General features: G+C 36.7%; 1 protein-coding gene and 1 long non-coding RNA gene across 2 annotated transcripts in view; one reads left to right on the top strand and one right to left on the bottom strand.

Moving 5' to 3' along the window:
• LOC116662153 overlaps window positions 1-26,149 on the bottom strand; it is a 44,899-nt gene that overhangs the window by 6,855 nt on the left and 11,895 nt on the right. The window contains exon 3 of the long non-coding RNA XR_004318135.1: window positions 205-312. This is a non-coding gene — a long non-coding RNA (uncharacterized LOC116662153). The remainder of the gene's footprint in view (window positions 1-204; window positions 313-26,149) is intronic.
• Window positions 2,831-10,262, top strand: LOC102509233 (transcription elongation factor A protein-like 3). Its single transcript, XM_032475519.1, is given in 4 exon segments — window positions 2,831-8,067; window positions 8,946-9,012; window positions 9,375-9,923; window positions 9,925-10,262. Coding segments are annotated over 4 exon segments (675 nt in total). The 5' UTR covers window positions 2,831-8,038; the 3' UTR covers window positions 9,955-10,262.

Raw genomic sequence — 26,149 nt, 5'->3', positions numbered from 1 at the left:
TCTGTGGATGACTTTTTTGGGTTTTTTTATTCATCTGTATATATTCTCTTAAAAAAACAGAGATTACTTTTATCATAAAAATAATGAAATAAAAAATAGGAAAACAATACCAAGCAATCAAAAGTACTTTTCAGTAAGAATATGAAGGCAGTGGAGACACTTAAAATTGTCAGGACATGAAATGATAAGTAAAACTCACATTACCTCTGGGACTCAAAGCTGGAAAAATCAACTTGGCAATTATTACATATCCATTGTTGTAAGAGACAGTCTTATCATCTGTGAACTGGGGATAAATCTGGCCTTCCAGGGCTGTGGAGAAGATCAGATGAGATACTGAGTACGTGAGCTGTGTTAGGCCGGCTCCTACCCTCTTCCCTGCACTAGCAGGACTGGAACCCCATCCAATGTTTGGGAGAGGGCTGAGGGAGGTCTTACGTGTGTCCAGGAATAAGTCCAGACAGCTGAGAGGTGGGTGCCATTCTCCCCTGGGTAATGCCACGACTCTTAGGCACTGTGCCTCTTCTCGTGGGTTCTGTACCCTGCTGAGTAAGGGCCCCCACTGCTGCTGATGGGCGGGAGACCATTATGGACTTAAGCAACTCTGTCACAACAGAAGGGTGGAGAATTCTCTACCTACAATAGAGTTGCCCTAACTCAGGTGGGTAGCACTCAATTCGCACATGGGCCTTGATATTTATTATAAAGTTCTTAAAAAACACAACTTTCCCAGTTTTTGTTGGTTTGTGCGTGTTTTTGCATATAGCCATCTCCACTGGATTTACATACTGGAGACTGAGCCAGGAGAAAAATCTGAGTGACCAGATGCTGTGCTATTCTCACCTGTTAATCTCTTGTCTGCTGACACTTTTTTCTTAGAAGGAGTTGTCTCCTAGGAAAGTCCTGTTAAGCCCTGCCTTACCATTTCAGCAGACCTGTCTACCTATGTGATTTTTCCCCTCTCTGGTTCTTAGCCTTTTATTTGCTTATAGTGTTTTTTAAAATAAATTTTAATTTTAGGACAGCTGTAGATTTACAGAATTATTGCAAAGAGACACAGTTTCTGTATACCCCAAACCCAATATCCCCCATTATTAACATCTTAACGTTGGTAGGAAGCATTTGTCACAATGAACCAATATTGATACATGTATTATTTACCAAAGTACATACTTTATTCAGATTTCCTCAGTTTTCCCTAATGTCCTTTTTCTGTTCCAGGATCCCATCCAGGTACCACCTTACATTTAGTTGTCATGTCTCCTTAGGCTCTTCTTGGCTGTGACAGTTTCTCAGACTTTCCCTGTTTCTGATGCCTTGACACTCTTACGAAGTACTAGTCAGGTACTTTGTATAGTGTACCACAATTTCAGTTTGCTTGATTTTTTCTTGTGATTAGACAGGTGTTAAGTGCTTTCAGGAAGAGGATCACAGAGGTAAAGTGGCATCATATAAAGGGTGCATACTATCAATATTATCCCTGTTGATGTTAAGTTTGGTCACTTGGCTGAGGTAGTGTTTGTCAGGATTCTCCATGGCAAAGTTTCTCTTTTATTTCTCCATTTTCATACTGTACTCTTTGGAAGAAAGTCACTCTGCACAGTCCACACTTAAAAGAATGCGGTGTTATGTTTCACCCTCTTGAGGATGGAGTATCTCCAAAATTTATTGGAAATTCTGCATAGGACATTTGATTTCTCCTCCATTTATTAATGTATTCAATTTATTTATATCAGTATGGGCTCATTAATATTAATTTTATACTTTGGATTATAATTTAATACTACTTTATATATTTTCATTGCTCAAATTGTTCCAGTTTTGGCCATTGGAAGCTCCTTCAGTTGGCTTTTGTATCTGTTTGACACACCCTCATCTTTGTGTGTGTGTTTTTTTTAACTTTCTGGCACTACAAGATGCTCTAGTCTTATCTTCCATATTTCCTGCCCAAGTCCTAGAATCAGCCATTTCTCCAAGGAGCCCTGGTACCTTTGGTTGGAGAATGGTATTAAAAATCAAGATTTATGTAGTAGGTATACTGGTTACTGTTGGGATATCATTGCATTTCAGAGAAAGGAGATAAACGGATAGATAATAACCTATGCATATATGCATCTCTCTCTCTCTCTATATATATATATATATAAAATATATAAATATGTATATCCTTATATGTTTTTAAATACATTTATAATTGAGAGAAAATTTTGCCTTTAGGCTTACAGACTCATTTATTTCCAAAGTTACCTATGTCAGCAACTTATTCTTCCATGCCTTTCAGTGAAATTGCTTCATACATCTGTGACACACTTAGATTTTTTTCTTACATTCTGTGTTGTGGGAATGCAGCTATAAGTGGCATTTTAAAATATCAAATTCCAATTGTTCATTACTAGTATATGGGAAAGCAATTAACTTTTATGTATTAACTTTACATCTTGTGATTTTGTGGCCAGTAGTTTGTCAGTGCTTTGGCATTTTCTACACAATCATGTCATTTGCAAATAGAGACAGTTTTATTTCCTCTGTTCCAATGTATATACTTTTAATTTCCTTTCTTGTCTTACTGCACTAGCTGGGACTTCTAGTATGATGTTTAATAGGGAGAGATGAGAAAGGACATCCTTGCCTTGTTCCTGATCTTAGGGTGAAGTGTCCACTTTCTAATCATTAAGTATGATGTTAATTGTAAGCTTCTTATAGATATTCTTTATCAAATTGAGGAAGTTCCCCTCTAACCCTAGTTTCAGAGCTTTTATCATGAATGGGTGTTGGATTTTGTCAGATGCTTTTTTCCTTTACTCTGTTAATGTGGTGGATTATATTGATTTTCAAATATTGAATCAGCCTTGCACATTGAGAATAAATTTCATTTGTTTGGTGTGTAATTTTTATACATTATTAGATTCAATTTCCTGATACTTTGTTGAGGATTTTGTGTCGATGTTGATGAGAGATAATGGTCTGCGGTTTTCCTTTCTTGTCATGTCTTTTATCTGGTTTTGGAATTTGGGTAATACTGGTCTTACAGAATGAGTCAGGTGTTCTCTCTACTTCTGTTTTATGGAAGAGATTGTGGAGAATTGGGATGATTTTTTCCTTAAATGTTTGGTAGAATTTGGTCCTAGTGATTTGTGTCTTTGGAAAGTTATGAATTATTGATTCAATTTCTTTGATAGATAAGGGCTATTCAGGCTATCTTTTACTCCTTATATGAGCTTTAGTACTTTGCATCATTCAAGGAATTGGTACATATATCCCTTCATTCTCTTCTCAATGTGTATGGGATCAGTAGTGATAATCTCCCTTTCATTTCGGATACTGTTAATTTGTGTCTCCTTTCTTTTTTCTTGGTTACCCTGGTTAGAGATTTAACAATTGTATTATCTTTCCAAAGAACCAGCTTTTGGTTTTGTTGATTTTCTCTGTTGTATTCCTGTTTTCACTTTCATTGATTTCTCCTCTAGTTATTTCTTTTCTTCTGCTTGCTCTAGGCTTAAATTACTCTTCTTTCTTTAGTTTCCTAAGAAGAAAGCTTAGGTTACCGATGTGAGAATTCTCTTCAGGGGGAGGGTATAGCTCAAGTGGTAGAGCACATGATTAATATACACAAGGTCCTGGGTTCAATCCCCAAAACCTCCTCCAAAAATAAATAAATAACCTCCCACCCCCAAAATTTAAAAGTAATAATAATAAAATTTAAAAATAAATAAGAAGAATTCTCTTCTTTTCTCATATATGTGTTTAAGCTAGAAATTTCCCTTTAAGCACTGCTTTTGCTTCATCCCAAAGATTTTGATATGTTGTATTTTCATTTAGTTCAAAGCATTTCTACATTTCCGTTGAGAATTCTTCTTTGACTCATAAGTGTGTTGTTTAATTTCCAAATATTTGGGTTTTCCATTTATCCTTCTGTTATTAGTTTCTAGTTTAATTCTATTGAGAGCATACTTTTATGATTTCTGTTCTTTTAAATTTGTTAAGGTGTATTTTATTGCCCAGAATATGGGCTTTCTTGGTGAATGTTCCATATGAGTTTGAAAAAAATATGTTTTGATGTTGGATGGAATGTTCTATAAATGTCTGTTAAATCAAGTTGATTGATAATGCTGTTCTGATTGATTGTATCCCTACTGATACTCTGCTGTTTGATCTGTCAATTATTGAATGGGGGGGCATCGAAGTCTGCAACTATAATAATGGATTTGTTTGTTTCTCCTTTCAGTTCTATCGGTTCTTGCCTCATCTACATTGGCATTTTTGTTAGGTGCATACATGTTTAGGATTATTATGTGTTTTTCTCAGAATTGATCCCTTTATCATTGCTTACTGCTTCTTTTCATCTCTGACAATTTTCCCTGTTCCAAAGTCTGCTTTGTCTGAAATTATATAGCTATTCCAGCTTTCTTTTTTTGTCCAGGTTCCTTTTGATTAGTGTAGTATGATACATCTTTCTCCATTGCTTTACTTTTAACCTCTCAGTCTTTATATTTAAAGTGAGCTTCTTGTACACAATATATACTTGGGGTTTTTTTTGATCCACTCTGACAATTTTTGTCTTTAATTGATGTTTTTAGACCATTCATATTTTAAATGATTTTTTATATATTTGGATTAATATCAACCATGTTTATAACTGTTTTCTCTTTGTTCTCTTTCTGCCTTCTCTAGTTTTAATTATTTTACATGATTCCATTTGTCTTCTCTCAGTGTATCAGTTATAGATATATTTTAATTTCAGTGATTTTCCTCGAGTTTACATTTTTAAAAAAGACCACTTTCAAATAACACTCTTCTGCTTCATTTATATGTAGTGCAGGTGACTTACCACAGAGCACTTATCATTCATTTCACCTATCCATTTGCTACAATCACTTAATACATTGTTACTTTATTGCTTTAGACAGTTATCTTTTACATCAATTAAGAATAATAAAAATAAAAGATTTCATTTTACTTTCATTTATTGCATTTCCAGTGCTCTTCCTTTATGTAGATCTGAGTTGCTGACCTATATAATTTTTCTTCTGCCTGGCAACAATCTTCTAACATTTCTTGAAGGAAAGGTTTGTTTATGCTGAATTCCATCAGTTTTTGTTTGAGAAAGTATTTTATTTCTTCTTCACATTTGAAGGATTATTTCACTGGATATGGAATTTTAGGTTAGTGTTTTTTTTTTCTTTCAACACTTTATTTACAGAATTACAGAGATAGGAGTGTTATTACTGAGAAGGAGGATTTATTTCTCCTTGTAGTTCTGTCAAATTTTGTTTTATTTACTTTGAGATCAAGTTAATAATACAAATTTTAAGATATCACGAAGTGACACTCACACTCATGATATGTCTTGTAATGCTTTTTGCTTTAAAGTCTATTTTGTTATTAACTATAATGGTTTTCTTTTGGTTACTGTTTTCATGTTATATTATTTCTACATTTTTACTTTCAGTCTTTATGTATCTTTGTATTTCAGATATGTCTTTTGTAAACTGTATATAGTTGGGTTTTTTCCAGTCTGAAAATCTTTGTTTTTGAATTGTTTCATGTAAATCACTTACATTTAATGTACTTACTGGTATTAATACTAGATGTAACTAAACCATCGTACCAAGTTCTCTATGTCCCATCTGATCTATGTTAGTTTTCTCTTCTTTAGGATTGATTATTTTCTTATTTTTGCCCCTCTATTAGCTTAGAAGTTTTACACTCTTTTACTCTTTCTTAATAGTTACCTGACAGTTACAGCATACAGTTTTATCTTACCAAAGTCTAATATTAATTTATACTTTTACACACTCCCCAGATAATGCCAGAACTTTAAATACTTTTGCTCTAGCTCTCTTGACTCATGTTGTCAATATGAATTAAGATACTGTTTTTATATAGTATTGATTTAAATTTATATAAATAGTTAGCCATTTAACCTTTTAATTGCTGTTCAGTCCTTCATCCCCAGTCTTCCATTTGAGATCATTTTCCTGTTATCTTAAAAATACCCTGTAGCATTTAGTATTTCCCTTGGTTCATGGCTGCTGCTGGAAAACTCTCTCTGTTTTTGTTTATTTGTAAAGGTTTTATTTCACCTTTATTTTTGAAGGGTATTTTTGCTGGTTATCAATTTCTTGGTTAGCACTGATTTTCTTTCAAGACACTAAAGATGTCATTCCACCATCTTTATGCTTTTATCATTGCTGTTGTGAAGCCAGTAATTAGCCTAACTTTTGTTCCTTTCAAGGCATACTCTATTTTTTCTGACTACTTTTATGATTTTCTCTTTTGTCTTTGATTGTCTGTCATAAGTTCACTATCATGCATTCTGTGCATGAATTTCTTTTTACTTATCCTGTTTGGGATTTGTTGGACTTCTTGGATCTATGGAACAATGTATTTCATTGGTTTTGAAAAGCCCTCAGCCATTATCTTCAAAGATTGACTCTGAACAATTCCATTTTTCTTTCCCTTCTGGAACTCCAATTAAATATGTATTAGACCTTATCATACCCTCCTGTCTGTATTTTCTATCTTCTTGTCTACCTGTGCAGCCTTATGGATAATTTTGTCTGGATATAATTTCTAGTAATTTAAATCTCTCTTGAGCTGCATCTAATCTGCTGTTAAGGCCATCCGTTGAGTTTCTGATTTAAGCTAAGTTACTTTTTAGTTTTGGAGTTTTCATTAATTTTTTTCCCCACTCTTTCTGTTTTCTAGTTCCTTGTTGAAATTTTCAAGATTGGGTTTTATTTATCTGAATACACTAAGCATTTTGGTTTAGTAAACTGATAATTCAAATAATTCAAAGCTAATGGATCTGTTTGTATTACCTGTTGTCTCTATTGCTTCTTACCTATGATGTCTTTTTTCTTTGTGTTCCTGGTTATCTTTGTGTATGGGCATTGTACTTGAACAACTGTTTGTTGAAATAATTTGAGGCCAAGAATGATGAAATCTTCCTCCAGAGAAGATTTTGTTTCCATTGGTCAGGTCTGTAAGGGTGCTTCCTGTCTGGACCTACCATGATCTACATAAAAGCTTAAAGTTTACTAGTTCACCTAGGTGTTGCAAGGCCAAACTAAAAGGTTTTGTTTATTTCCAGTTACCCTTAAAGTGAAACATTTGAGGTTCCTAGGAAATCTTTCCCCCTTTAATGAGCCTTGGGCTTTGATTTTTGTTACCCTAGTGCCTTGAATGTGCTGAAGGTTGAACTCATTTTGGTGCTGGTTTATTCCTTAACCTTCATTTCTTATCACAGATGCCCTCAAGACAAATATAGTTGACCATATGAGTACTAAAAAACGTGTGAATTTCTCTGACCCGATGTAGAAAAAGAGTTCTTAATTCTGAATTGAAATCTAGATGCAATAGAAGTCTGTTAAATTTGACTGATTTTTTTAATGCATGGCAGAAATACACCATTAAAAAAGTAAAAAAGCAATTAACGAACTGGAAGTAAATATTTGCAACTTATATAACAGAGTAAGACCTATAGTTAATGTATAGTTAAATGTATACTTGAAAAGTGAGAAGGATCAACAGCCCAATAGAAAAATGTGGAAAAGACATGAACAGACAATTTACAATGATATTAAAAATTGTCATTAAATAAATGCAAAATAAAGTGCAATTGAGATTCTACTTCTCATCTATGCTATTAGTGAAAATTAAAAAGTATGTCACATTGAAAAAGGTGTGGGGAAATCAGAACTCTCTTATATTGCTGGTGGGAAAGTAAAAATGGGTCTGAGGCTCAGGGGAAGGAATAACCTGGATTCGTAGATATGGGAATCATTTGTGTTTAGAAGGAAATGAACAGAGACCACGCAGGGAGAGAGAGTATGTGGATTAAGACAGGAGGCCCAGAACACCAATACTCAAGGTGGCAGCTCAACTTCCCGGAGGGTACAACCACCTGGGCTCTGCAGTCAGGCAGAGCTGGTCTTGAAAGCGAGTTGTGGGGCTCGGTTGCTGAGCACTCTTGGCGAAGTCGGTTACCCCCCTGTGATCAGCTGTCACAGCTGGCGAAAATGGGGATCTCAGAGGGATGCTGTTCAAGGACCTGAGATGCGCCAGGTAAAGCACCTGCATCAGGAAGTCTACCCCCTCCTACTCTGTCTCCCTCTTCTCCAACCCCCACTCCCCACCGTCAGCAGCTGTCTGGTCCCTCCGGGACGGGGGTGAGGGGGCGGGGCGGGGGGTGCCGAGCTCGGGTGACGCGATGCTCACGTGACCGGCCGGGCGCAGACGTGGGCAGCAGCCCCCGCGCCCGCCCGCCCTGTGGTCAGGTCCTGGAGCCGTCTGCTGGCGTCGCCCGCGCGGAACCAGCTCCCGGAGCTGCCCTGGCGGCGGGCGAGGGGCGAGCGGGCTTAGGCGAGCCCGAGGAGGCGCAGGCCTGGCCCGGGCCCCGCAGGTCAGTGCGAAGGTGGGCGCTGCTGGCGGCCCGCGCGGGGGTGGAGGCGGATGACAGGAGGATCCAGGAGCGGCGGGGCGGGGCCGGGGAGGAGGGGAAGGGTCCAGAGATGGGTGAGGAGGGGCACGGGGCGCGGCGTGGGCAAGGAGGACCCCGCAGCTGGTCCCGCCGCCCCCTCAACGCCCCTTCTCTGTGCCCTCCATCCATTTTCGAGCTTGAATGGGGGGGAGGGCTGCGCCCCCGCAGTGCGACAGTGAAACATAGACAAATTCTAAAAATCACCCACCTCTCACACTCTGTGTCCATAAGGAAATAGTGACCGCCGCGTAAACGGGTGGGAATGGGGCGGATTGCCGTCAAGAAAGGGGGACAGAAAGATTAGTTTGGAAAGGATCCTGGTCTGAGGCCTTAAAAGCAATGGCGGCTGGGATGCAGGGGAGGTAGGGGAGGGAAAAGTTGGATGGGGAGGGCCCGGATTAAGGAAAGAAACCTCAGTCCACTCACCATGCAGCCCCTGCCCCGGTCTCCTGTCTGTCTGCAGGTCTGCCTGTCTGTTCCCAGCACTCTGCAAGGCTAGAAAAGGAGGAACCAGTCCAGAATCCCTGCAGGTCAGTGAAAGGGGGAGAGGCACTGGACAGGTTGGAGGGACAGGTTTGGAGGGCACAGCTCGGGCAGAAATTTGAGGGCCCCATTGACCAGCCCCCCACTATGTATAATATATACACTCCCTGCCACGCTGAAGGATGACCGAAGGTGGCAGGGTCTGCCCTGTAAGTAGTTGGCTCTCATGTACAGGAGGAATGGTGTGGTAAAGTGTGTCACAAGGCACACTAAGAAGGCCAGGCCAGGTCAGGGAATCCCTGACAAGGGCGAGATGCAAGTGCTATCCAGAGCTGCATTCCACCCCCAGGCCCTCAGTCTCTCTTGTCTCCTCTTTGTCTCCTCTCCCCACCGCACCCCACCCTCCCAGGACAGGAAAAGGAGGCGACATCCCAACATGGAAAAACTCTGCAATGAAAATGAAGGAAAGCTGGAAAGCGAGGGAAAGCCAGAAGATGAAGTAGAGCCTGAAAATGAAGGGAAGTCAGATGAGGAAGAAAAGCTGAAAGTGGAGGGGAAGTCAGAACATGCACGAAAGCTCCAGAATGAGGGACGGCCAGAAGATGAGGGATCACCATATGGTAAGGGGAAGCAAGAAAAGCAGGGAAAGTCTGAAGCCGAGGGAAAACCATACAGTGAGGGCAAGCCTGAATCCCAGGCAAAGCCAGAGAGTGAGCCACGGGCTGCCGAAAAGCGCCCGGCTGAAGATTATGTGCCCCGGAAAGCTAAAAGAAAAACGGACAGGGGGACGGACGATTCCCCCAAGAACCGTCAGGAGGACTTACAGGAAAGGCATTTGGGCAGTGAGGAGATGATGAGAGAATGTGGAGATATGTCACGGGCTCAGGAGGAGCTAAGGAAAAAACAGAAAATGAGTGGCTTTCATTGGATGCAAAGAGATGTACAGGATCCCTTCACCCCAAGGGGGCAACGGGGTGTCAGGGGAATGAGAGGCGGAGGTAGGGGCCAAAGGGGCTTACATGATATCCCATATCTTTAATGCCTTTGGCCTTCAATTCTGACTCCTCCGGTGAAAATGTTGCTGACCCTGCTTTCCCTGGCAGGCATTTGCCAGGCTATGTGCTTTAACCTTAAGCTGATACTTTGCTTTGGGTGTCACTCTTGTTACCAGCAGCCTTTTGACCCAACTACAGTGCTCTCTGTGTTTCAGTAGGGGATTTTTGCCCACGTGCATGGAAGAGATGTTCATGGTACACTGTAAAATAACAATAAAGGAAAAACAGTTTTCAGAACCGCATATACAGTATCAGCCCATTTTTGTAAAAATATAAATGTATAATGCATTTGTGCACAGAGAAAACTCTGAAAATGTGTGCACTAAAAAATAGGCAATGTTTTTTCCTGCAAGGTAGCCAGAAAATAGGTCTTGCCTGCACTCAGAAATGAGCCCAATCACCTAATGGTTAGGAACCTCCATGCCATTCCTCTGCGGTGTGCTCATCCCCATCTCTTCCTCTCGTTGTAACCATGTCACTGGGCACTGCTGTCCTCTACTGTCCTATGGCTCCCACCACGTGTAATTCTTTTTATTTTCTTTGCTCACTCATCTCCACTTTTTCTTAAGTGATGTGGATTATATTTGTCATAATTTTAAAAATCCAGAAGTCAATACATGATAAACAATTGAAATGTTCAGTGAGCTTATGCAAGCAAAGAAGACACTTTAAATTCCTGTGGTAATAATGTAAAATAAGTGAAACATTACTTCTGGGACTCATAGCTAGAGGAATCAACTTGACAGTTTTAACAGATCCAGTGCTCTGAAGGTCAGTCTTGTCACCTGTGAAATGGGACTAAAACTTGCCTTACAAACTGCTGAGTGGATCAGATGAGGTCCTGAGTATGTGAGCTGTGTTGGGCTGGCTCATTTGTAGTAGTAGGACCCTGAACCTTGTCAGATGCTCAGGGGAGGGCTGAAGGTAGGTCTCGCCTGTGCCCAGGAACAAGTCCAAGTAGCTGAGACGAAGGTGCTACTCCTCTTTGGATACTACCATATCTGCTGAGCACCCCTGTTCTGTGCCCTGTACCCACTGCCTACAGCTATTAATATGATGGAGTCTTCATGGTGGCAAAGCCACTCTGATTTCCTGTAGTTCCCAAAGGGCCACAGCCCCTATTTGACTCCTATTGGAGTGTGGATAAACCCCCTCTCCCAGCTTCAGAGTTGTACCTACCCAGGAGGTACTATCCCAGGCCTGTTTGGGCTCCATGGTATTACATAGTTCTTAGCAGAGCAGTCATTAACATTTTCAGTTCATTTTATGTTTGCTTAGAGTAGTTTCTTCATAAGACTTCTGATATTTTGGGTCAACTGAGGGTTGTATACTGAGACAAATCTTTGGACCAGATAATGGATGGTGATTTGAACTGAACACCACACCACAGTACCCCAGGGAAATCATATCCAAATTTACATACTTTTTAGGGGGGTAGGTAATTAGGTTTATTTATTTATTTATTTTTAGAGGAGGTACTGGGGATTGAACCCAGGATTGTCCATGCTAAGCATACACTTTACCACTTGAGCTATATCCTCCCCTCCTTACATACCTTTCTTAGTGTGAATTTTCTCTCTAAAAAGTGTCCTAGCTGGCCCACTATACAAAATCAAGGGACTTGTCCACACATAATCAGAGAGGGTTATCCAACTGAATTTCAGGCTGAAAATATCCCTTCCCATTTCAATTCCAACTGAAAGGGGTAATAATGCTCTTAAAAATATTAAAACTCTCAGAATATGGCCAATATTTATAACAACTGTAAATGGAATATAACTTTTAAAAATTGTGAATCACAATATTATACACCTGTAACTTATTTAATATTGTACAGCAACTATACTTCAATTAAAAAGTCAAACAAAAAACTCTCAAATGTTAGACATTTTTATTTAAACCACTAGTATGTTCCCTTCCCCAAAGACTTTCTTATTCATCCTAATATCCCTCACACTGTACTTGACACATATACTTAATAAAGTATGATTGAATCAGGAGCCCTGAGTTAGAAGAGATGTTCATGGATTAGAAGACTCAACAGTGTTAATATGGTAATTCTCTCCAAAACTGATCTATAAAGTCAATGCTGTCTCAATAAAAATCTCAGCAAACTGCGATTCTAAAAGTTATATGAAAAAGCAAAGGACATAGTATAGCCAAAATATTTTGAAAATGAAGAACAAGTTGGAGGAACAAACTCACTGTCTGATTTCAGATCTGACTATAAAGCTATAGTAATCATGACTGTATAGTTTTGGCATAAAGATAGACACATAGATCAATGGAATAAAACAGTCCAAAAGTAGACCCATATATATATGGTCAGTTCATTTTTTAAAAAAGTCCCAAAGGAATTCAGGAGAGAAAGAAAGATTTTTCAATAAATGATGCTGGAACAATTGGATGTTGTCTTGATCACTTTCAGCTGATATTACGAAAATTACCACAGACTGGGATTTCTCACAGTCCTGGATTCTGGGAAGTCCATGATCAAGATGCTGGCAGATTTGGTGTCTGGTGAGGGTTCAATTCCTGGTTCATAAACAGGTGTCTTCACATGGCAGAAGGGGCAAGGGAGCTCTCCCTGGGGTTTCTTTTATAATGGAACTAATCCCATTCATGAGGGTTCCACCTGCAAGACCTAGTTGCCTCCCAAAGGCCCCACTTCCAAATACCATCCCATTGGATGAATTTTGGGGTTACACAAACATTCAGTCTACAGCAGACATTCATATACAAAAAAATACCCTTACCTCACATCATATACAAAACATGAATTAAAAATGGTTCACAAATCAAAATGTAAAACCCCAAATTATAAAAACTTCATTTAGAAGTAAGAAAAACTAGAATAGATTGTAGTTGCATAGTTTAAGCAAGTGAAATCTTTGACCATGAAATACAGTGTAATAGTTACATTTCAGTATATCTTTATCAGGTTGAGGAAGTTCTCATTTTGTCAAATCCTTTTTCTTTGCCTAGTGAGATGATTTTCCCTTTATTGTATTAATATGGCATTTCATGTTGATTGGTAGTCAGATGTCAAACTAGCCTTGCATTCGTGGGATGAAATTACACTTGGTTAGGGCATCCTTTATATATGATGCTGAATTATTCTGCTAGTATTTTATAGAGGAATTTTGTGTCTATATCCATCAAGTTTTGTGTGTGTGTGTGTGTGTGTGTGTGTGTGTGTGTGATATTTTTATCTGGTTTGGTATCAGGGTAATGCTAACATCAGACAATGTATTGAGAAGCGGCCTCTCTTCTATTTTTGTAAGAATATAAAATGTTTGTTATTAATTTTTCTTTAAAAGATTGGTAGAATAAACCAGTGAAGCTGACTGGGCCTGGGCTTTTCTTTGTGAGGTTTTTTGATTACTAATTCAATCTCTACTTGATATAGGACTACTCAGATTTTATAATTCTTCCTGAATCAGTTTCAGTATATATACCTTTCTTAGAAAATGTCCACTCCTTCTAGGTTATCTAATTTGTTAACATGTAATTATTCACAGCACTTCTTAAAATCCTTTTCATTTCTGTAAGGGCAGTAGTGATGTCCCCACTTTTATTCCTGATTTTAGTAATGAAAGTCTTCTTGCTTTTTCTTAGTGAGAGTATGAAATTTAGTTGATCTTTTTAAAGAACCTATTTCCATTTCATTGATGGTCTCTATTGTATTCCTGTACTCTATTACATTTATTTCCACTCTAATCTTTATTATTTCCTTCCTCTGTTTGCTTTGGTTTAATTTGTTCTACTTTTTTCAGTAATTAAATTAAGCCATAAAATAAGTCTCAAAATATTAAAAGGATTTAAATCAAACAAAACATGTTCTACAACCAAAATTGCATGAAATTAGAAATACGTAACATGAGGACACTTTGGGAATTTATAAATATATTGGAAATTAAAAATACACTCCTAAATAATCAATGGGTCAAAAAAAGAAAACAAAAGGAAAATTACACAATAATTTGAGATTAAAGAAAACAAAAACAGTACATACCAAAACTTATGGGATGCAGCTAAAGCAGAGCTTAAAGGAAAAATTGTAGCTATAAATACCCATATTTTAAAAAGAATAAAGATCTCAATAACCTAATCTTCCACCTTAAGAAACCATGAAAAGAATACCAAGCTAAACACAAACCAAGTAGAAGAAAGGAAATAATAAAGATTAGAGCAGAAATTAATGAGATGGAGAACACAAAAATAATTGAGAAAATCAATGAGATCAAAATTTGTTTCTTTGAAAAGAATAACAAAAACAACACATCATTAACCACACTGACCAAGGAAGAGAAAAAAGTGAGAAGATTCACATTGCTAAAATCAGGAATGAAAGAGGGGACATTGCTACCAACTTGACACAAATAAAAAGGACTGTAAGTCAATACTACAGACAATTTTATGATAATGTATTGGATAACCTAGATGAAATAGACATTCCTAGAAAGATACAAATTACCAAAACTGAGTCGAGAAGAAATACAAAGTCTGAATAGACCTATAACAAGTAAAGAGATGGATTTAGTTATTAAAAACAAACAAACAAAAACTTTCTGCAAAGAAAATCTCAGGACCAGAGGGCTGCACTTGTGAATTTTATTATGATATTGTGATTTATAATAAGAAATATATATTTGGATTTTGTCCTATTCCTAGTACAGAGCTCCTAAAACCCTTGGAATTTCCTAAGTGATGAGAGCAATAAAAGTGTCTTGTTATTCATAACAAGCCCTTTTCAACCACATCAGGCTTTATATCAATGAGGTGACCTCTAGAAAGCCCCTATATAACTTAAAGATGGGGGCTGATTGCCAGGGGAACCAACCATAATTTGAGCAGTGGAACTTTCAGTTCCTCCCTGCCTCCCCTCACCTCACTTCAGGGGAGGAGAGGGTCTGGAGGTTGAGTTAATTGCCAACAGCCAATGACTTAATCAATCATGCTTATGTAATGAAACTTCCATAAAAATCCCTGAACTATGGAGTTCAGGGAGCTTCCCAGTTGGTAAATACTTGAAGGTGCTGGGAGAGTGGCTCTCCTGGAGAAGGCATGGAAGCTCCACACTCCCTCTCACATACTTTGCCCTATACATCTCTTCCATTTGGCTGTTCCTGAGTTATATTCTTTTATAATAAACTGTTAATCTAGTAAGTAAAATATTTTCCTGAGTTCTGTTAGCTGCCCTAGCAAACTATTGAACTTGAGGAGGGGAAGATGAGAACCTCCAATCTATAGCCAGTTGGTACAGGTAACCTGAACTTGTGACTGGCATCTGAAGTGGGGATGGGGGCAGTATTGTAGGACTTAACATTCTAGCTGTGGGATCTGATGTTATCTCCTAGTAAACACAGGACATCCAGCTAGTGTGGTAGACCTGCTTGATGTGTGGAAAACCTACACATCTGGGATCAGAAGTGAAGTAATTTTGTAATAGAGTATCGAGAGTAGAGGAGACATATAGTAGCATGATTTTTCTTTACATCTACTAATGTTTAGAGGAGAATAAATGCCAGCACTTTACAGATCTTCCAAAATATTGTTAAAAGATAAATTTCAAGAGTTTATTTGAGCAAACATCAATTCAAATTGGATAGTGCCAAACTGGAAGAGGTTTGGAGCATTCTATAGACAGGAGCTAGGGGCAAGGTTTTTATAGCGATATGACAGCAAGGCAAGGAAATTATTTAATTGGTTATATCTTAAGCAACTCTTTGGGAAGCCTAATTGGCTGTTTGTGATTGATTGTTCTTCTTAACCTTGAGACATTTACAGGAATTGACTCTGGTTTAGATGTCAGTTTGCTTACTCAGTCTACCAAATCATTAGAGTAACTTCAATCTAAGGGTCTCCTTGTTTGATTACTTTAATAATTTCTCCCTTTTGGTATTAGCATCACTCTCAGTCACTACTAGGTTTAAAATGTTCTTGTTTTGTGAAATTTGTTGTGAAACTCATAGGTTATGATGTCAGGATTGTGGAAGAATTGTTTTTGCCGTTCATTTTGTTTGTTTCTCCAAGAGTGAGACCACCTGCTGCACTGCTGATGGCTGTGAACGTGTATTTAAGATCTCTGAGAGAACACAGAACATCAGAGAGACTGTAATGATGACTATCAGGAGGATAATACCAAGAGACCGAAGTATGCTGCTTAGCCAGGACCCTCATGAACCAAACCAGTTGATACCTAGTAAGTTAAAGAATGTACCTGAAGAGGCATCTACCTGTTCTAGCCAAGTGGCTTATTTGTTAATTCCTTTTATTTGCACAGTATCAGAGGTGTCAACCCAGATACAATACAAGGTATTTTTCTATGGCACAAATTCCTCCTTGTTTAGCCAAAGTACTGTAAAGGAATTCTACTATCTAAAATCACCATAGCAAGAAAGCCTAGGGACTTTTATTGTGCAGCTATGGCCTTATTGTTAGATTTAGCAATAGTTGCCAGAGTTAAGGAGCATCATCTTCCCATGAATTAACATAGAGAAAAAGCAAATAGCAAAAAGGCAAACGGAATAAAGTTTTCATATTAAAGATGAAAGTCTTGATCTGTGATCTTCGGAGATCTATCTACCTCAAGATGTCATCTGCTTCTAGGGAGGAACTTCCCTAATTAATTTTAATTTCAGATCTCCAGTTGGTGTGCAGTTCCAAGAGTCTGGAGGAATTCTTTTTAACTGGGATATATGGACCCAAGTTTCAAGGCCCTGAAGTTTGGTGCCATCTGGGTAGTAAGGAGGACCTAGTATGATCCCTTTCAACAAGAATCAAGGGCACTTTGTTCTTAGTGATTCCAAGTCAGAAAGGTGGGAGAAAGTTTGAAATGTTCATTTGGAAAACTAACCAGATATTTAGGGAAACTACAAAATTCAGGATTCAGTCCACTTTACAGATAGACAACAAAGCCTCAAAAAATAATTTAAAAACAGGACAAGAATCTAATATCTGTAAGTGTATTATAGTTTTCTAATGAAACATAAGTTTTTATCTCTACAATCACTTCTATTTCTAGCAAAGATAATCACAGTAAGATTAATTTGCTTGCAAAATAAGTGTAGTCTTAGTAAACTTAGCCTATTTACATAAGCACAGTAAGAACAGTGATATTTTTAAGTCTTCTTTGCTAGAACTTTTCATAAGGAATCTCAGATTGGATTTTAAAAAGCCTCTCAAGACTAGAAAGCTAAGCCAAGAACTTGCCAGATGTTACCTGAAATACCTGGGTGAATTCCTCTTTTCCTGAGGTCCCTAAAATATCCTGGCGTAACTGGCGCTTCCAGGAAGTGACCTTTACTCATCTCTTATGGCTGGGAACCCTGTAAGCAAGATACCACATGGTTTTCCAAAGGGCTTTATTGGCTCCCTGAAGTCAACGTTAGTTCCCTAAGCTATCTGGTCATATTTGATTGAGCACATCATTCTCAAATATGACATTCCAGTCAAAGCCTTGGTAACATAACCAGTATTTTGAATTGTGTCCTGTTATAAGGAGAAGATTTTTATTGGATGTATTCAAATAACTTTATTGTCATAAAAATTAAAAAATTCACTAAAAGTTTCCAAATTCTGAGGGATCAGATAGGGAGAAAAAGATATGTATTTTAATCCTGTTTACAAAGGTAAAATTTACCAAGTTACTGTAAGCTACAGATAGCTTAAAAGGTAAGAGGATAATATTTCTTTAAATATGGAAAATAAAACATTAAAGAACCAGTACTGTTTTAAACAAAAAGTCATAAAAATTATAGTCGTCCTCATCAGTTCATTTAAACCCATGTTAACTCTTATCCTGCTTGAATCCAATTTTTCCATTAGTGTCCTGGAGATGCTTACCCAGTTCAGTGTTACAAACTTAGTTATCAGAAAAATGTATTCTAGAATACTTGTCAGTGCCCTTTCCTGAATCTCTCTGAAGATGAAGTAATTCTGCAAAAGCACCAGAGTAAAATAATGACTGTCTATAAATGAAAACATAATTTTTAAAATGGCCATGGTTAAAGATCTGATGAGACTTCATTTGAAAAGGAAATTTAGTTATTTCTGTGGCATATGATAATTAATAATTGGACAATAAGGGTATTGACAAATTTCTGTGAACTTCAAGCAATTCTAGAAAACCTATATTTAACATATATCCATGTATAACCTAAGAAGGCTTATTCTTTCTTATTTGACAATGCTTCCCATGTAATTTAACAAACCAAATATACCTATTTTTTTTTTATTGAGGAATAGTCAGTTTACAATGTTGTGTCAATTTCTGGAAACTAATTGTTTTAACATCTGTCTTTTATAAGGTGAGAGACAAATCTTTTGAGATTTTCCAAGGACCCTCTGGAAAATCTCAAAAATAGTTTGAGGTAAAAAGACTCCATTTAGATTTTGATTTAGGAAAGTTGTCAAGAATGTCAAAAAGTTTGAACATTTGTTTAAACAGTATCACAGATCACTATGAAGCAATACTTACCTATTTAACCAAAGTGACAATAAAAGATTTTTAATGCAAATACAGAATTGTGAGTAAAATGTAGCTCTTTTCATATTGAGAAGACTCAATTCTCCCATGTAATCAAAGAGCTGAAAAAGACAACGTGAGGCACAAAAAACTATTCTGGTAAGACAAAATCTTTGTTTTCCAGGCAGATTACCCAAAAGGTAAAGACATTTCACAATCTTTTATCAAGAGCAGACCAATAGTCCAAAAGACTTTTTATCAGAGAAAGCCAAACACTAATTCTGCACCAGTGTGCTTCTGATATTAAGGCTTATTCTTTAAAAATTTGTAAACAAATCCATTCTGATCTTAGTCAGCTAAGACCACACATACAATTTCTTTCGCAAGATTCCTTTTCCTCAAACTTTCTATCCGTTCAGTTTTTTTTTCCCCTGTATTTTCCTCTTTCTCATTCTGGAACACCTACTCATTCTACTTTAGGACAAAATTACTCTTTTCCCTTAACAAAAACATGTCTTTCATACCTTTCCTTATCCAAAACACACATCCTACTTTCCTTACCTAAGTTTTGTACACTGTTGTTTCCTTTCAACCTTATTATTTCTAGTAGTTTTAATTACATATATTGATTAGCATTCTTAACCCTTAGAAACCTTAATTTCTAGCGAAACTAAGAAATAAGCAATTGTGGACTTCCTGTTATACAAACATTATATGGATTGGGATATTTATAAATATATTTCATAATTTCCAAAAGTATATTCTTTCTCACAGTAAATTTTTCAATATAACGTAACACGTTTGCTGATTGATCCAAATATCTTCAGTTCCGTTATAATAAGAAGCCAAAAGTAGTTAAACCTATGCTCAGTAGTTTAATGTAACAGTAAAATACTTATTTGAAGATGGTCTAGATATTCAGTGAATATCCATCATTAATTAGTACAACTTTAAGGTTTCAAATTACCAAACAGATTTTTGAAACTATTTTTAAGTAGACATATCATAAAACATAATTATTGTTGAAAAGTTCATATATAAACTTTTACCTTACATCTATATAATTCATCTCCTCTTAACAATTATGTTTAGATTAGTCATGAAAACTTCATGAGACAATAAACAGCTAACCATCTTCTTACGTTATTTCTCTTGCTAACAAATCGTGTAACAGAGATAACATAACTTTTAGTAAACGTGTGTAGAATAAAAGTTGCATGTTTGCCTTATATTGAATGTTGATAACTCTGAAGATATGCCTGTTTTAATTAAACCCACAAACTTTAACTAGCTTTTATTTACCAAAGATTATCCTAGATCACATGAACTTGAAAAACATTTGGGTTAGTTTCTATATTTCTGAGAGAATATTTAATTTATATAAGAGCTTATTTTTCCACAACTCAATTAAATAGACTTCTTTAAAAATTAATTTTGGCAACACCATCTGGAGGTTGAAAAATCACATATCTATAACACACATATAGGACATACATAAACATACAAACAAAAGCAAAGATTTTTACAGTTTTCATTTCTAAATTGTAGCCATGAGACAGGTACAATAATGAAAAATTTACTGGTTTATAAAAAAAACCAGTTGGATCCAAATTGTTTTTCTGGCCAACGGAATAAGTTAAGGTTACCCACTCTGGTGGTTTAAGCTTTTTACTAATATTTTTGGAGAAGACTTTACATTTTTCATTCACCTAGTTTCCAAATAGCTTTTTTTAATCCCTTCTGATAAGATTATCTCTCTGACATTTGCATTTCAAAGAGATGGTTCATAATTCCTAGAGAAGACTCTGGTAGAAAAATCACTTCTCAAATGCCCAGAGAAAGGATGTAAGTTTTCTCCAAGAAAGGAGTTTTTTTTTTTTTTTAATGTTCTGATCTTTTATAGTATCTGTAAGCATTTTTGAGATGAATGGGGAAGGTTTAGAATTTGGTAAAAAAAGGATAGGTGGGCTTTAAATTGCCTCTAGAGCCATATTTCTGTTCTTCAAAAGACTCAATTTATAAGACAAGTAGAACTGTTTTAAATTCCTCAAGGAATTCGATTTAAACCTGAATGATATCAAGGGGCTGACCCACCCAATCAACTACAATATCTTCAGTTTGCTTCTTTATATCATGGAGAAGATAACCAATTAAGATGGAAATCAAAAGATTCCTATGTTCTAGATTTAGAGCGGTGTGTCTTTGGAATGTTTTAGTAAGTCTATCCATAAAGACTTTAGGATGTTTTGTTTTGTTTTCTCCCCTCTGCATCCATAGTTTCATTTTAGCTTAGGGAAGAAGGCCTAAAAATGTTCCTGTCAAGCTGAATATTAGCTTCCAATTTGGGAAACTTCTGACCAAAGAGTTCCTTTTAAAGAAACATTTTCTCAAATATCTTTCAATCAAGTGCATACCTATCAAGTTACTTCAAACCAAAATCAATAAGCCTTTTATGGCTTAACCATGGACACAAACAGCACTCCCAAAGAGTGTAAAAGATGCAGTTCTCCCATGATCCAGGACCACTTGCAAAGATAATCAAAAGGAAGAAAGACCTGGACAATTCCCCTGAGAGCTGGCAACAATCAGTAGGACACTAGCCACAAATGGAGTGCAACCCATATTTCTGTCTGGTCATAGTCCTGGGGTCCTAAGCATAACAGTGGAGCTGCCTGTACATGCAAGCAATGACAACTTGTGTGTCCCAATGGGAAGAATGCCTAGTCCTCAGTACATAAAACGGGAGACAGACAGAAAAGCAATAGCTGTTCCTGGGAAGGAAATGATCAATAGCAAATGAGTACTCCAAAAGCATACTCACAGAAGTCTGAATTTGGGAAAGAAACGTCATGAAATTTTACTTTTCCCTAACTAGACACTACAGATCAAGATCCAGGAGAGCTGACTTTGGTAAGAAATCTTATCCTTCACTGGCTTCTGTCAGTTTTCCCAGGATCCCATCTTCAGGCTCCAGAGCAAGTATCTGGGTCACCAGAAATTATAGGGGAGGAAAAATAATTTTCTCTACCCTTCTGAGTGCTTGGCTAAGATCCTTTTTGCTCTAGGGTACCTTGTAAATGAATGAACTCATCTAGGTTAAAAGCTTCTCACTGTGGTCACTGTAATTAAAGATTATCTTTGGTAAGGTTAAACCATTTGTTCAAACAAACATCGATTCTGGGCCTGTAATTTTTATACATGTAGTTAGCTGGAATCTCACATGGAGGAGTCCCAGACTCTGAACTTGAAGAAACCCATTTTCTATCTTTTCATCTTAAAATTTATTTACCTGAAGCCTCACACTGGCCCAGTCCAGTTTAAGTCAGACCCAGTTCAACTGCAGACCTGGTCTCGAAAAAGAAATACTCAAGTAAAGTCAGACTGCTCATAATGCAAAAGCTGTAGAGCTCTGATATCCAACAGGGACTTATTCATGACCTCCAGACCCAGCAAGAAAGCAGTGAGCACACTGGGATCAGCAGATGCCTACTCGTGCTCATTACTCATTGCTCCCTAGGGCCATTAGCGGTCTCCTTTGGATCCTACTTGTGACACAAAGACTGTTAAAACATCTATTGAAGCATATTAAAAATTTTAAGAGTTTACCTGATCAAACATTGATTTGAATTAAGCTGTGCCAGACTGGAAGTGATTAGAAGCACTCTACCAATAGGACCTACAGCAAAGACTTTATGGAGAAGACATGGAAGTGAAGCCCCCCCCAAAATTATCTGATTGGCTATAGCTTAAGTGGTTGCATTATTTAGGAAAGCCCAGTTGGCTGCTTATAATTAGTTATTCTTCTTAACCTTGAGGCATTTACAGGAATTGACTCTGGCTTAGGTTTTGGTTTGTTTATATAGGCTACTGAATCATAGAGTCATCTTAGTTTAATGCTTTCCTTGTTTCATTACTGAAACAATATAGAAGGGGAATATTTCCCAATTAATTCTATGAGACCAGTATCACTCTGATATCATAACAAGACTAGGTACAGTAAGAAAACTACAGGCCAGTAATTTTTATGAATACAGATGCAAAATCCTCAACAAATTACCAGCAAGTTGAATCCAACAATATATAAAAAGGATTGTATACAATGACGAAGTGGAATTTATCCCAGGAATTCAAGTTTGGTATAAGACACAAAAATATTTCAATATAAATCACCATTTTAATATAATGAAGGCCAAAACCCACATGATCATCTCAATAGATGCATAAAAAAAATTTGACAAAATCCAGCACTTTGTCATGATAAAAATATTCAACAAACTAGGAATACAAGGGAACTTCCTCAACTTGATAGAGGAAATCTACCAAAAACATGCAACTGACATCATACTGTGATGTGAAACACTAAAAATTTTCCTTCTAAGAACTGAAACAAGACAAGGATGTCTTCCATTGCTGTTTTCTAGAGGTTGTACTAGAAGTTCTGGCTAAGGCAATTAGGCAAAAATAAATAAATAAATAAATAAATAAATAAATAAATAGGCATCCAGTTAGGAACAGAAGAAGTAGAAAGATCTCTGTTTGAAGATAAAATAATCTTGTACATAGCAAATCCTAAGGAATTCATTAAAAAGCTATGAGAACTAACACATGAGTGGAACACTGTAGCAGGATACAATATCAATATATAAAATCAATTGTATTTCTTTACAATAAAAATTACCCATCTGAAAGTGAACTGTAGAAAATGATTCCACTTATAACATCAAAAACAAAAACATTATTAGGCATATGTTTAACAGAAGAAATTCCAGGCTTATAAATTGAAAATACAAAATGTTGTTGGAAAAAATTAAAGAAGATCTAAATAAATAAAAATAAATCCCATGTTCATGGATTGAAAAACAATGCTGTTCTAATGGCAATATTTCCTAACTGATCTACAGATTGAGTGCAATCCCTATCAAAATCCCATCTGGCTTTTATATAGGAAATGACAAGGCAATTTCTAACTCAAAGGATCCAGAATAGCCAAAGTAATCGTAGAAAGAATAACACTGGATATCTCATACTTCTTCATTTCAAAACTTACTACAAAATGACAGAAATCAAGCATGGTACTACCTTAAGGATAGATACATAGATCAATGGAAAAGAATTAAGAGTCCAGAAGTAAACCTTCACATTTAGGGTCAACAGATTTTGGACAAATGTAACAAGACAATTCAAAGGGGTAAAGAATAGTTTTAAAACTAATAGTGATAGAACAATTGGATATCCAGATGCCAAAGATTGAATTTAGACCACTACATCATACCATACACCAAAATTAGCTCAACATGGGTCATAAGTATTAGTGCAAGAGCTACAATTATAAAACTCTTAGAAGAAAACATAGGAGTAAATCTTCACGACTTTGGGTTTCACAGCATTTTCGTAGATAAGATAACAAAAGCATATGTGACAAAAGATAAGATACATTAGAAGTCATCAAGATGAAAATTTCTTGTGCATCAAATAATACCACTAAGAAAGTGAAAGACAGCCCACATAATGGGAAAAAATACTTGCACATCATTTATTCAGTTAGGAACTAATTGGGCTGGAGATTGAGTTCAAGCACCAACAGCCAATGATTTAATCAATTATTACCATAAACTATCCTAAATGACAGGGTTTGGGAAGCTTCCAAGTTGGAGAACACATGAATGTGCTGGGAAAGTGGTGTGCCTAGAGAGGGCATGGAAACCCTGCACTTCTTCCCCCCAATACCCTCCCCTATGCCTCATTTAGCTGTTCCTGAGTTGTATTATTTAAAATAAACCAGTACTTGTAACTAAAGCATTTTCTTAAGTTCTATGAGTTGTTCTAGTAAATTACTGAAACTGAGGAGGGGGTCATGGGAACTCCCAAATTTGTAGTCGGCTGAGCAGAAGTGTAGGTGGCCAGGGCACCCCACCTGTGGCTGGTGTCTGAAGTGGGGATATTATTATAGGACTGAGCCTTTAACCTGTGATGTGTTAGTGTCAGAATTGAATTGAACTGTAGGATACCCAGTTGGTGTTGAAGAATCATAGAACTGGGTGGTGTTCAAAAACACACTGTCTTTGGTGTCAAAGTGGTGTCAGATAATACCACTCATGGTGAAAAGCAATTGAGAGGACACTGATAGATCCATTGGAGATATAGACTAAACTGTAGGTCAGCTCATTTACAGAGAGAACCTGGGAAAGAGAGCTAGGAGGAGACCTGGGAGCAGAACTAATTTCAGTCTGCAGAACAATTTATGCCTCAGGGCATTGTTGAAAACATTAGCAGGCAATTACTGGTGTTTTACAGCTATGTTTGGTCAGGGACTTAACCCTGCCAAAACCGCTGTCGTCCCATTGTGACTGTGGGCATACCTAAAGCTGTGCCCACTGGGGAGCAACATAAGAGGTTTCACACCTCTTATGTGTGTGGGCACAGGCATTATTTGTTTAGAGACTACCTGGATTATCAAAAATAATCTAAATTATCTAAAATACTACAGCTAGTCTCTGAGCAAATCATGAAAATAACAGTAACAAGCCCCAGATGGGGAGGGGGAGCCAATACCCAGAGATGCTACAATTTGTTATCTAAAATGTCCAGTTTCCAACAAAAAATTATGAGACTTGCAAAGAAACAGGAAAGTATGACCTATATATCAGGGGAAAAAGCAGGCAACAGAAACTGCCTGTGAGAATGACCAGATGTTAAATCTAACAGATTTCAAAGTAGCCACTTTACATGCGATCACAGAACTAAAGGAAATCATGATTAAAGAAGTAAAGGAAGATATGATGACAATGTGAAGCCAATAAAGAGTTTTTTTTTTTAAAAAGAACAAATGGAAATTCAGGAATTGAAAAGTACAATAATTGAAATGAAAAATTCAACAGATTTAAATTGGCAGACTAGTGAACTTGAAGGTAAACTGATAGAGATTAATCAATTTGAACAAGAGAGAGAAAAAAGGCTGAAGAAAAATGTATAGAGCTTCAGAGAAATGTGGGACACTATTAAAACACTACTTTGGCTAAAGAAATGACTGCCAATAGTAACTTGAATCCAGAGGAAACAAGTGAAGAGATTCAGAAATGATACATTAGAAGCTTAATATAACAAAAGCTGTGAACATATACTAGCTTTCCTTTCTTCTGAGTGTTTAAAATATATAAATTTACATAAAGTAGTAATTATAACATTGTATTGTTGAGTTTGTAAGAGGTATAGGTATAATATATATAACAATAAAAATCACAAAAGGGAGAAAAGGAATAGAGTTACATAGGAGTAATTTTCCTGTGTCTCACTAGCATTAAGTTAGTTAAAATCTGAAGCTGATTCTGGTAAGTTAATATGTATATGGCAAATGCTAGAGCAAACACTAAGGAAATAACTAAAAAATATAGTAACAATTAATGAAATTAGAAGGCAAAATTAGAAAATATTCACTTAATGCAAAAGAGAAATAGAGGAACAAAAAAAGATATGACACAGAGTAAACAAAAAGTAAAATGGCAGACGTAAATCCAACTATATCAGTATTAACAGAAATGTGAATGGATTAAACTATCCAATAAAAGGCAGAGTTGTCAGACTGGATATAAAAAATAAAATCTAGTAATACGCTATCTATAAGAGACATACTTTAAATTCAAAGATACACACAGATTGAAA

This window comes from Camelus ferus, chromosome X (assembly GCF_009834535.1).
Source record: "Camelus ferus isolate YT-003-E chromosome X, BCGSAC_Cfer_1.0, whole genome shotgun sequence".
NCBI lineage: Eukaryota > Metazoa > Chordata > Mammalia > Artiodactyla > Camelidae > Camelus > Camelus ferus.
The sequence above is the reverse complement of the archived record's forward strand: the minus strand, read 5'-3'. Positions and strand labels throughout refer to the sequence as shown.